Source organism: Bidens hawaiensis, unplaced genomic scaffold (genome assembly GCF_021521415.1).
Source record: "Bidens hawaiensis isolate Kalapana, Puna unplaced genomic scaffold, B.hawaiensis_p1.1 tig00020328_1, whole genome shotgun sequence".
NCBI classification, from domain to species: Eukaryota; Viridiplantae; Streptophyta; class Magnoliopsida; order Asterales; family Asteraceae; genus Bidens; species Bidens hawaiensis.
In genome coordinates, this window is record NW_027493091.1 from 147,581 (window position 1) to 161,122 (window position 13,542).

The 13,542-nt window shown below is 42.8% G+C and overlaps 1 protein-coding gene across 1 annotated transcript; it reads right to left on the bottom strand.

Moving 5' to 3' along the window:
* Positions 1-11,102: 11,102 nt before the first annotated feature.
* On the bottom strand, positions 11,103-13,038 carry LOC143560394 (uncharacterized). The gene is made up of 3 exons (XM_077048703.1): positions 12,388-13,038; positions 11,440-12,312; positions 11,103-11,269 (listed from the first exon to the last, which is right to left on the bottom strand). The coding sequence occupies exons 1-3, from the start codon at positions 13,036-13,038 to the stop codon at positions 11,138-11,140; spliced, it is 1,656 nt and encodes a 551-aa protein (XP_076904818.1). The 3' UTR covers positions 11,103-11,137.
* Positions 13,039-13,542: the final 504 nt, after the last annotated feature.

Here is a 13,542-nt window from a genome sequence, read left to right on the forward strand (position 1 = left end):
TGCTATTCGGCTGGATTTTCCAAGTACGAATAACGAAGCTGAATATGAAGCATTCCTGGCCGGATTGAGGATTGCGCGAAAGATGGGTGTAAAAAATTTGGAAGCCCACGTAGATTCCATGCTAGTGGCAAACCAAATAAACGGGACGTACACGGCTGTGAACGACACAATGGCCCTGTACCTTGCCCAAGCCAAAGCCATCATGCGCGATTTTAATGATTGTAAAGTGATACACGTCAAGCGCAGCGAAAACAAATCTGCGGATGCGTTAAGCAAGCTTGCATCACTGGCCTTCACCCACTTGGGGAAGGACATCCGCGTGGAACTCCTCGAAACACCATCAGTCCCGCATAAGGAAATTTGTGTCATCCAAACCGGTACAGAAACATGGATGACCCCAATAATAAAATACCTTGAAGCAGGAACGTTACCAGAGTCGAAGTCACAGGCAAGAAAACTACGCTGTAAAGCACTGAATTATCAGCTGGTCAATGACACCCTTTACAGACGTAACTTTCTTGGCCCATTGTTAAGATGCGTGGACAACCAAGATGCTGACTACCTCCTAAGGGAGGTTCACGAAGGCATCTGTGGAGTACACGCAGGCCCCCGCGCTGTGGTAGCCAAGCTAAACAACGCGGGATACTTCTGGCCGGGGATGCATATGGACGCGTTGGCATACATCAGAAAATGCAGATCTTGCCAGCTTTACGCACCCAACACGCATCGCCCGAAAAATGAACTTGTTCCTGTCACTTCCTCGTGGCCATTTCAGAAGTGGGCCATTGACGTGACAGGCCCATTTCCAACAGCAGCTGGGAATGTTCAGTTCCTAGTGGTAGCCATTGACTACTTCACCAAATGGATAGAAGCGAAACCTTTAGCCCAAACAACCGCAAAGCATATCAAAAAATTTATTTGGGAATTTATTATTTGTCGTTTTGGACTTCCACAGAATTTGGTAAGCGACAATGGCACCAACTTTGCTGACAAGAAGCTACAACAGTGGCTGAAAGAACTTCAAATCACCCACACCTTTACCTCAGTGGCACACCCGCAAGGTAACGGTGAGGTGGAAAGAGCAAATAAGAGCATCGTCGAAGGCATAAAGAGAAGACTCTTGGAACATAGATCCGGTTGGGTGGACGAGCTTCCACACGTCCTTTGGGCAAACAGAACGCTGAAGAAGACCAGTACGGGAGAAACCCCGTTCAGTCTCACTTATGGCACTGAAGCCATGATCCCAGTCGAAATCGGTTTACCCTCACCAAGGGTCTTAATCCAACCAGAAGACAATGATGCGGAAAGACGGTTAGACCTTATGCTAACCGAAGAGCGCAGAGACTTAGCCGCCGTGCGTGAAGAAAACTACAAACGACAAATGCAAAAATACTACAACACGCGGGTAAAACTCTGCAACTTCAAGGAAGGAGACTACATACTGCGTAACAACGAGGCTTCGAACCAACAACGCCCAGGAAAGTTGGCCCCGATTTGGGAAGGGCCATACATTATCAAAGAAGTTCTGGGAAAGGGCGCGTACCGGCTCGAAAGGCTCGATGGCACTCCCATCCCTAGAACATGGAATGGAGCTCAATTACGCAAATGTTATATGTAGATCAATTCCAACTTGTAAAGAAAAGGCCTAGAGCCACTTCTAATGGAAATGATTCTCCTTTCATGATGTATTAATAGCTTGTAACCTATGAACTTCCCTTACGGGAAGAAGTAGTTGCGTGTGGAAGGCGGCAATACCCGCATAAACACAACGCCAAAATGTTAAGTTCTAAGGAAAACCTACACGCAGGTCTGATGTAGGTAAAGTTTAGCCATCCTTGTAAGTGCAAGTGACGGTCTTACCCGCACAATCACGAACAAGGAAGCCAAACTTAACTTACCGTCTACCACGTTAAAAGGTTAACTTATGAACACTTAAAAGGATAAGAAAAACCTACACGCAGGTCAGATATAGGTCTAAAGTTAAAGCCATCCTACTAAGTGCAAGTGACGGTTACACCCGCACAATCACGAAAGAGGAAGCGAAAACTTTAGTCCATTATCAACCACGTTCAAAGGTTTAACTTAATGCCTTAGAAATTTCGAAAAGGAAAACCTACACGCAGGTCAGATAGAGGGTAAAGATTAGCCATCCTACCAAGTGCAAGTGACGGTTTTACCCGCACAATCACGAAGGAGGAGGCGAAACTTTAACCCATCATAAACCACGTTCAAAGGTTCTTATTCTAAACACTTGGGAAATTGCTAATTTAAACTAAGTATGCAAGTCATAAGTTTATAAAGCAAAGAACCCAAGGAAATAACAATCTTATACGCAAAGAGATTAATATTTCACAATCAATTACAAGAATGGCTGGGTAACTACCCGCCTAAAAGAAATCTATACAAGGCTGTCTATCCTAGCAGGGGGAAGGGATCTTCAAGATCAGGCTTCAGGGCCACCTCCGCTTGGACCAGCACCATCAGAGCGCGGCTGCCCAAGGAAAGCCTTAAGGATGCTTAGCCCATCATCAGCAGCAGCAGCTTCATTCACCTTCTCCACCACTGGATGCGGGAAGGCAGCGTACTGATTCACAGCTTGGTCATAAGCAGCTTCAGTATTAACATTGAATAAAGGGAAGTTGGAGGGCGGAAAGCCTCTCTCAGCAAACCCTAGACCAAGCAGGAAGCCAGTCTTCTGCCCATCCTCATGAGAAGCGTTGAGGGCTGCGCTCATTGCATCGTCGTAAGAGGTCTCTGAAAGGACCCGACGCACAACCTACAAAAGAATATTACAAGTTAGAACATTTTCTAATTACGAGCGGAAAGCGTAAAGAAAAAGATAAAGATACCTCAGGCAACGCTTCTCGAAGCAGCCATTGGAGGGTAGCTTGACTTTCTTTGTAAGCACGTTCGGCTCCGCTTTTATCAAGGTTGGCAAGTTGAACTTCCTTGGCGGCAGCTTCTTCGACGCTTTTGAGTTTCCTTTCAGTACGGTCAAGCATCCCCCTCTGGTCAAGGATCTCCTGCAGCTTCTTGGCATCTTCCATTGCCAAGGCGTCATGAGCATGCTGAAGAGCCTTTAATTTGCATTTAAGCTGCTCATTCTCTTCGCGAAGTGGCTCAGCAACAGCTTCAGCCTTGGCAGCCCTCTCAGTTGAGTTTCTCGCAGTCTCCTTGGCCAGCCGAAGCTGTTCATTCACAGCTTGGGCAGCCTTGGAGCGGGCCTCGAGTCGCGCCTGGACTTCAACCTCGAGGGCCTTGAATGCCTTCTCCTTCTCGGCTGCGGCAGCGGCCAACTGCCGGTTCTCCTCCCGAAGAGCCCGCGCTTCAGATACATCTTTGGCGCGAGCTGCTTTTAACTTGTCGTTTTCACGACAAAGCAGCTCGACGCGGGGCTGCGTTCGGGCCTGGAGAACCCGAAGCTCATTGGTTAGCCTACCCTCTTGGTAGCTAGCCATGGCTTCCCCCAACGCACCATGAGGAGCAGCGTGGCGAGCCCAGTCCACGCACTCCACAGGGGTGCGAAGGGTTGTTCCTCGGCGTATGTTCCATCTTGGAACATACACTTCATTGGAATCCGACACTGCAAAAGAAACAAAGGCAGTTAGGAAAAGATGACAAAAATATACAAAGAAAAAAGAACCCTACGTACCTGTAGGGTCAATAACAGGCCGATAGCCGCCAAACCCATCACCTGAACCTAAAGGAAATCCATCCAACAGGTCAGGCAGACGGGAAGGTGGCGTAGATCGGCGGGAAGCCCGGCGCGTACCTGATGGTCCGGCCGTCGGTGCCGGTGGCGCAGGTATAGTGGCAGCCGCCGTGGTAGCCATTGTTGGCGCCGTCTCCTCAGCAACAGTAACCGCCGGCTCCGTGAAAGATGCTGTAAAAATTGCACTCACGGCCGGCGGAGACACCTTCTCCGCTGGAACAGCCTCAGGAAGGCTGGAACCAGCGGAAGCAAGCGTAGACGCCTGGGTCGACGCCTCGGGAAGGCTGACCGAGCCTACCGTCATTGGCGGGGGAATACTTACTCCAACTCCACCCTGGAATGCGTCAACATCCACACCTGCACAAGCAAAAGTGTTAGAAAAATTTATTTGAAACAACAAATATAGACAGGAATTATGGGGGTACTTACGGGGTTTCTTGAGCTTGAACGCACGGACGAGCGGGGGCGAACCCGATGGAGCCGGCCTCTTGACACCGGTAACCGTCGTCGTCGCTGCCTCCCCGGAGGTAACACCTGCAGCCTCCGGAGCGGTGGTCTCCTCACCACCGGGCTTCCCCGCCACCTCTGCGTTATCTGACTCCGAGTCAGATAGGACTACCGGGTCGGCCGTAGAGGCCACTTTCTCCTTGCCTCTCCCGACGGCAGCCTTTTTCTTCCGCACCAGTGGAGGACCTTCTGCGGATTCCTCAGAAGAAGAAATGTCATGAACTCCAGCAGCAGGCACAGCATTGAGAGGTTCAGGGTAGAAGATAGGCTTACCTGGCCGTCGGTGGCTCAGGATCTCTTGGCCTGGCGGGTAAACCTCCACGAACCGACCCGCAGTCTGCTCTAAGATGGGCAACTCGTTCTCGTCCAGAGCACGAGTACCCATCCGCGCAGGACCATCTTCCTCCCGCGGATTCAGGAGCGACTGAAGATCGTTACCCTCTGAAATCAACAAGAAAGTTAGAAAAAATCGTAGTCAGCAAAAAAGAAACAAGACATACCATAAGGGGTAGAGTTCGAACCATATTCAAGGACGATCGGAACCTTATCCGCATTCGCCGCCTTCCACACCCGGCTCATCCACAGCATCACCATCGCCGACTCCGGAAAACGGAAAACCGGGGACTGGACCCGGGATATCTTCGCGAACCATTCCGCCTCCTCGTAGTTGATGGCGGGAAGGTTCGGAAGCGGCTGGCCATTCTTGAACTTCATGGCAATGGGGATGGCTCGAGCGGATATAAAGAAGAACTCTCTTCTCCATGAGCGAAGACTCCGCTCGGTGGTACAAATCTTTAAACCCTTGATACGGGTTGTAAGAGTGTACCACCCTTGGATGCACCTCCAAGTATAGAAGGTCATCAGGCGGTCAACAAGGGGCTCAAGGCCCAGTATCCGGCACACCCACTCAAAGTGCCGGACCTTGGCAATGGCCATGGGGTGCACCTCTGTCAGGTGCACACCGTGCCTCTCTAGGACACGGTACACAAACTTTGTCAACGGAAACCTAAGGTTCCCGTAGACAAAGAATGCAGCATAAACCCCGATTTTGCCACTAGGGGCATCGTACACAGTATGGTGGGGCTCAGGAAACTCAGGCTCGAGAGACTCGAGCATGAACTTCCTGACGATATACTGGTACAGCTCGACAGGAAGATAACACTGGCATTCGCCAGCAGTCTTCTGATCATCAGCATCGTGAGAAGACATGGTGGAAGAAAGAAGAGATTTCAGAGCAATGCTTTACTGAAAAAGAGAAATTCGCCGGAAATTACTGGAGAAGAAGAGATGAAAGTGGAAAGTGTGAATTACAAATAACCTTCTCTCCCTTTATATAGCAATCGCAATTAATGCGATGAATTTAATACGGAAGAGAGAGAAATCAAAGGTGCAATGAAACTATGACGCGTGGCAAAAGCAAACTGGCAACAGCTGTCAAAAAGGACGTGTGCCAGAGATTTCGCGGCTACGCGCCCGAAATCCCGTGCCCACGCGCCTGAAAAAGCAACTGGAATGACCACATAATGTCATGTCGCCATAACTTCTGGCACGTCCTGACACAGTCAGAAGAAACCGTCGCACGACGTTTGAGGTATTGGGTTGTTATCCATCCAACTCTTCAAATTTCAAAATTTAAAAATTTGAAGACCAAGGTTCAAAAAAGTAAGCGGGAAAATATCCCTTACCTTGGCAAACAAGTAACCATAAGCCGGGTGTGGGTACAGTGTAAAGGCAAAACCCTTCACATACCTAACACCCGCAGGGAATTGAAGCCAAAATATTTGGCAACCAAGTAACCATAAGACGGGTGCGGGTACAGTGTAAAGGCAAAACCCTTCACATACCTAGCACCCGCAGGGAATGGACGCCAGGAATACCTTGGAAGTAAAGTAACCGTAAGACGGACGCAGGTACAGTGTAAAGGCAAAACCCTTCACATACCTAGCACCCGCTGAGAATTGAAACCAGGAAGGATCTTCTGGGCAATGCTTGTGAAAACGGAAGTAATATCCCCGCATTGCGGGAACATCGAGTACTACGTTGTTTGAGGCTCCAAGATGGAATTGGTGGTTTAAACATAATTGATCACTATGTTCAAAAACTACCAGAACCACAGGGAGAATCCGCACAACTAAGACTCAATGCTCCTGACTTGCGAGGAGGTTACAGACCTACCCGCATCATACCCAAAGACCAAGCAGGAAACTCGGGAATTTCTGCAAGTGACAAGGACTTCCGCGGGAAGAACCCCCATGAAAAACCTTACAAAAACCCCTTTTCAAAACCCTTTGCTTAAGTCCAAAAGTTCACCTCACTTTATTAGACATTCGTGAGAAGAACATTGGACTGGGGGGACTTGAAGAGGTAGGTCCCAGCAGGGCTCAGTTGGTCCCGCATGACTCACCTTGAACAGGGATGTCTGCGCAAAGAATATCTACTCCCGCAGGACCCACCATGCTCAGAGAAGCCTACGCGCAGTATGCAAGCTGCATACGCAGGGAAAAGCCTCCCAATGGTAAAGTAACCCGCCTGTTCCCGCAGTTGCGGATACAAGCCATCAGGGAAGGCTACCCGCACAGCATAGCTACACGCATAAGGCTTAACACTTACAAATATTCAGTGTCACCTGAAAGAATGAGCAAAGGCGGGAGGGGGAAAACTCCCGCCAAAATGGGCCAGTCCGTATGATGGAGGATCTTTTGCGTGATACCTGACGAGGTAAAGACAAAAGATCTGACCAAGAATGCGACAGCTCACTGACAGCAGCGTGGCAGACAGCACGCCACAGCACTGTGACCAATAGCCGCCGCCTGCCCACCAACTCCTGCCAGACCACGTGCCTAGCCTGCAGTCGGTAGAAGACGAAGAGTGCACGGCACGCCTGCTCTGTGTCAGCCGCTACATATCCACCACTCACAGGTAGGGCACGTGCATAGGTTACAGTTGGTAGCGTGTTGGGCCGGCTAAACCCCTTGGAAACCCACCTTCGGCTATAAAAGACAGCAAATGGTATTATCATTTCATCATCTACTATCTCGTATAACTTACTTGATAACTGCTCTAATAGTATTCATATACTTTTATATTCAAAGAGCAATATAGACTGATTCTCACGCCGGAGGGTGGTCACAAGGAGGAACCCCCCCCTTCTCAGTGACGAGCTTACGGTGTCTGTTTTGCAGGTTCCCTGAAGTACAACTTACTCTGCTGGACCTAACCTTCGTGGGAAACATTACTTAGCCCCCAGATTACCTATAATCTGCCCGGGGTCACTTAGTGTTTCTTCAGTTATTCACTAAATGCCTAATACCTTATATAAAAGAAAAACATACAGGCCCTAATTAATTATATGATATTCACATAAGGCATTAAGCATACCACTCCTAAAGTTGTAACATTAATTTACACCAACCACAATCATCACAGCAAAAACAAGTTGGATTTGAATGCTCAAAGCTAGTCAATCGAGAACTAGAATGAACTTCCAAATTCAATACTTATTACATAAAATACTTTTGGGCAAAATCGAAAACCCTAAAACCGATTTGGGCAAATAAAAACAAAATTAGGTTAACCCGAAATTGGGCAATAAGGGGAAAACACACAAAACCGACGAAGTTTACCTTAAACAACCGGGTGTTCTTCAAAATCGCCCCAAAGTTGCTCCTGATTATCGAATGGAGGTGATATGGTGGGGGTTTTTGGAGAAGGTTAAGGTTATAGACGTGCTTGGGATAGAATTGGTTAGGGTTACGGAGTGACTAAGGGATAAGAAACCACAGTTATAGACGCGGTTTCTTAAAAACAGCTGCTAATGTTGTAATCTCAATCTTTAGACGCGGCTTTAGGCCTTTAGAAGCAATTTGTTGGCACCTTATTTATAAGCTTAATGAGAAAGGCATTTTTAGACGCGGTTTTTGGATAGCACCGCGTCAAAAGAAGAAACCCATCTGCGTCAAAAGTTCGTTTTTCTACTAGTGAAAACACAATGATAAATAAAAAGGCACAATGATTTTTTTCCCTTAACATTATGTCTTTTTTACGGTGAAAACATTTTTGTATTTTTACTTTTTTCGTTTTTTTGTTAAGTTTTGAGTTATGTTTTTTTATGAGGTGTTTTTTTGTATGATTATAAATCTTTCTAATCCTTCTCATTTTTATCACCCTTTGTAGAATAACTTGACCCTAATAAAACCGGAGTTAGTTAATCTACAAGGGAGGACAAAAATGAGAAGGATTTGTAGCAACAAAAAAAACCCCTAAAAAATAATGAAAATTAATAAAAAAATCATAACTCAAAACTTAATAAAAAACGAAGAATGTAAAAACACAAAATGTTTCCATCATCTTCCCCGTTAACAAAAAAAATGTTGAGGAAAAAAGACCATTGTGTCTTTATTTATCATTGTGTTTTTTGTTTATTTTCGTCATTAATTGTGTCTTTATTCCTCAACATTGTGTTTTTTTTTCTTGATATTGGGTTATATTACTTAACATTGTGTTATATTTTGTTTGCCATTGTGTTATATTTTGCGGCATATTGTGTCTTTTTTCTCGGCATTGTGTTTTTTTGGCGAATTTTTTTTTTAAACGGAAATGGCAGGGGAAACATATTGGTTTTTTTAATTTTTCATTTTTTATTTATATTTTGAGTTAAGATTTTTTTATTATTTTGTTTCATTTTTTTTTCATTTATGTCTTGTATTTTAACTTTTCCCATAAAACCATGCCATTTGATGAGAGTTTGTCTCTTGGTATGACCACTTTAGATGACCTTTTGATTCATTTTCTATATATGAAAAAGAAATGAAAGAAAATATAACTTCTATATAATTTAGAAGAGATGAGTATTCTCTAATTAACCATCATCTTCGGTTTTCCAGTAAAACTCAAGAACACCATTTTATCTTATGAAACCTCGGGCGCGAGCGCTTTCTTCGGCAATACACAAACTGTTTCGGTTGTTGTACCCTGGGAGATAGATGGACTCTTTAGTAGAGACCCGAAATCTGTTTTAAGGGAAGCGTATACAATACATGCCTCGACCAACGCTCAATATATTGTTCTGTTCATCTTTTGTTGCAGTCAATGGAGTTGGGTCAAGAACAAGAATCTACAGCCACAAGAAGAAGAAAAAAACTAAGACGAACGTGAAGATACTCAACGAGTGGACGACTCGAGTTAAGACATTTCTGTTGAAGTCTTCACCAAAGACATCGACTTGAATATTTAACTATATTAATATAAATTGTACTTTATATTTATTTCCTTTTCGGTTTTGTACATGTTATTTCTCTTATATAACGAGAGTATCATTATACTTATTTTATTATTTTAAATAATATTGTGACTCATGTTTTACAGCTTTCGAGAAGACTAATGGTATATTGAGTATTGATTGTACGTATAATAAGATTTTGCAAGGCTCTAAATATGTATAATAATATTAAACTTTAACACCTATAAATTTAATAAGACTTATAAAACATGGGCCGTTCCAGTGTAAACAACTAAAAACAAACTAATACAAGATACTGAATTTGGTGGCTCAGCTTAAAACAACTTTAAGGCATTACAAGAATTTCACGCGACATAAAGCAGCAAACGTACTATTAATTTAGATGTTTTACTAACATAACAGGTACTTTATTATAGAGGCGCAAATCCTAACCAGTCTTATTAAACCAAACCAAAACCAAAACTGGTATTGGAGAAAACGTTGGTTAGGAACTAGTTACACATTTTTGAACTCCAACCAACTACTAACCAGTTAACCGAAACCAGCTATTTTTAGCTTAAATTCAAAAGCTAAAATTGACACGTCAGAAGCAAGAGCGCATTGCAGATCTTGAACTTTGTTTTTTTGTTTTTAAATACACATAATGGCTATGACAAACAATATCCTGATGAACTCATGATAGAAATTTAGATCAACTTATATCCCACCCATAAATCCTAATTTTCTTTTCATTTAGCTCACAATCGGTTCTCAAAAGAGGATTAACCATAATGTTCATAACACTTGTTTCTATGAGGGTTTAAACTTTCAACCTCTTGGTTAATAACCCCTCTTAAGTCTTAACCAAAATACATAATAATTCTAAGCAATCTTCTAATAATTACACACCAAGCCATGGCATAACCTATACGATCGGGTCCATTACCCATTAGTCTATTTTTGCTTTAGTTTCAAAAAAGTTGTCGGTTAGATTCTTCCGAACAAGACGTAGCGCCTCCACACGCCTTTTAGCCTCTCTAGATCGTTCTTCTGCAGCCTCAAGCTCTGCACGTTTCTTTCTCAGGTTGATTTGGGCAGCAGTTATATCCGAAAGGTGGTTTGCTTTCATTTTCATAAGGAAATTGTACATTTCACTGGTCTCCTTCCTTTTCTGAATGTGAGCTTCAAGCCATGACACGTCAATGTTAACTGCTTTTGCATCCGACACCCGACTCTCTAAATCTTCCACTCTCTCATTAACATCATTGGCTTGAATCCGCATGGCAACTTCACAAACAGCTTCAAGGATTGTTGATCTCATGGAATCTGTTTTTAATAAACAGTTGGCTGCAATGTCACCGTGTTTCTTCAAAATGGCTTTAAGAATGTTTGCAACACTCTGCTTAACTTTGTAGCCTTCAACACAAACTATGCCACTTTGACTGGATGAGAACTTTTCCACCTAGGCAAAATTTGAGGGTCAGATGGATTGTGTGACACCTAATTACAATGCTGATGTTATGGGTTTAAACTTAAATGTACTCAAATTTATAACCATATTTTACAACCAGACCCGACCAATTTTGACCCGAAACTTAATATTATTCTGGCATATTTGAAATCTTTCATTAAAAAAACTAACAAAAAAGCCAAATCACACCGGTTTTTGTGCATTTCGGGCTACATTTCATTTTCCAATATTAATCATAGAAATGTATAACATAGTTGAGCAGTAGGGAGATACGTACAGAATCCGACATAGACACGTTTTCAGCCAACTCAGATTGTTCTTGCTTGGGTTCTAACATAACCACACCATCATCATCTTGTAACTACAAAAATAAAGCAATACGTGTCAGCCTACATACAAAGTATAATTCGGGATTTCACTGTTTGATGTAGTTTACTTTTAAGTTGTTGAACTGTATTAGTGTTTAAGCATTTACACTTTAGAAAATGCAAAAAAAGTCGATTATAACATTAAATACTGTGCATGACTTACCTTCTTGTCTCTAGGCTGTTCAAGTCGGTTACAACAGACTAGATTAGCTGATAATCCAGAAAGTGATTGAGCACACGGTGGGCCACTGGGTAACATTAGGTTCAAAACATAATCAGGATTGGACAGTTGAAACTGATCTTCATCTTCGTTGTCTTGCGGTACGTTTACATTTTGGTCAATACCGATTTGACTTTCATCGGTTTGAAGTTGAACTTCATCTTCTTCATCTTGCTGTACACTTAAATTTTGGTCAATACCGATTTGACTTTCATCGGTTTGAAGTTGAACTTCATCTTCCTCATCTTGTTGCACGTTTACATTTTGGTCAACAGCAGTTTGACCTTCATGAGTTTGAAGTTGAACTACATCTTCATCTTGCTGTACATTTACATTTTGGTCAAAACCGGTTTGGCTTTCATCAGTTTGAAGTTGAACTTCATCTTCCTCATCTTGCTGTACGTTTACATTTTGATCAACAACAGTTTGACCTTCACAAACTTCACCAGCTTGTCCTTGAGCAGATTCAGTATGAGTTTCAAACTTCACTTGAACTTCAAAATTTTGGTCAACAGCGGTTTGACTTTCATCAGTTTGAAGTTGAATTTCATCTTCTTCCTCATCTTGCTGTACATTGTCATTTTGGTCAACAGCAGTTTGACCTTCAGCAGATTCAATAATAGTTTCAAACTTCACTTGAACTTCAACATTTTGAGTTATATGATTGTCCTCTTGAATGCTATCATTCAAACACGGTCCGTCAACATGCATTGAAGCCTCAAAATTAACCAAAAAACCAGTGGCAACATATCGTATAGCAGGGGTTATTGCCTTTTCGGGATTACGTCTCAGTTGTTGCTCGTGTGCGTATAGTACCTGTTGGTTATAAACATCATATTACTTTATTCATGTTAAAAAGAACTTATACAAACAAACAATAAACAAACGTACCGCAAGAAAAGTGAAGGGGCCATTGTAGGGCTCTTTATCACTCCATTCCTCTTTTGTTCTCTTCAAGCAAGTTATAACATAACTGCACCAATCCATGTTAGATATGTCAGCTTCATTCTTGATTGACGAAAGAAACTTTTGATTCACGTTGCAACTCTTAGTTGTCTCACCCATGATAGAGTTGAAGACAACAAGAAAGTTGAGCTTGAAAAGTTCTCCCCCTCCCGTACATGATTTAAGCTTCTTAATGACATCTTTAACAGTTATATTACGATAAACGAACTGTTTTCTCCACTCTTGTCTAATAATATCGACCTTTTTCCCCTGTTTATTTTCATATACCGGAATTTTCCCCATAGGCACTCCGAAAACATGATGCACCTTGGAAGGTGTAATTTCAATCGTATGGGTGCCAACGTTTAACTCGTTCCTTTTATGATCATAGTTGTCTAACGACCAACGGCCCAATCCCATTGGCACGTGGTGTATGCGGAATGACATAACAGATTCAAATCCCATATCCCTTGTATCAGACTTCTGAGCATCAGTCAAGTCTTGTAACGCGTAACACAAGTCGTTTGGCGTGGCAGTCGTTTCAATGTTCATGTCTGTATACGATGCAAAATATTTTTGTTTTGTTGTTGTATCCATTGTTGATTGCTGGCGGTCGGGTCTATCTATCAGAAAAAAAGAAGGCATCACAAACTGACACAATGATTTTGATAAGTTTTAACAATAAGATTCAAGTGACAAGAAAACAAATGAAAGCAGTTAGAACTCCTAGTTGTAATTGAGGTCCCGCAGCATCACTTTTATAATAAGTTAACAAATTTATTTAGCAGAAATCATGAAAATAAGAAATGAAATCATGGAAATTGGTGAAAATGAAGCGCATTTGAATCCTTTACCGTTTGCAGCTGAAATCGAAGATGTCCAATTGAACTACTCAATTTTCTTCACTCCAGAGTTACCATTCCCTGCCTAGGGTTTGTTTCTTAAAGTAAAAAGGTAATGTTCTTTTCATCCTACTTTATATTTTGCGATTCAGATTTTTGACACAATTTTAGTAGCTATTTGTACTAAATTTAATAACTTGGGGTTTGTTTCCTAATTTTTAGTAGCTATTTGTTCTAAATTTAATAACTTGGGGTTTTC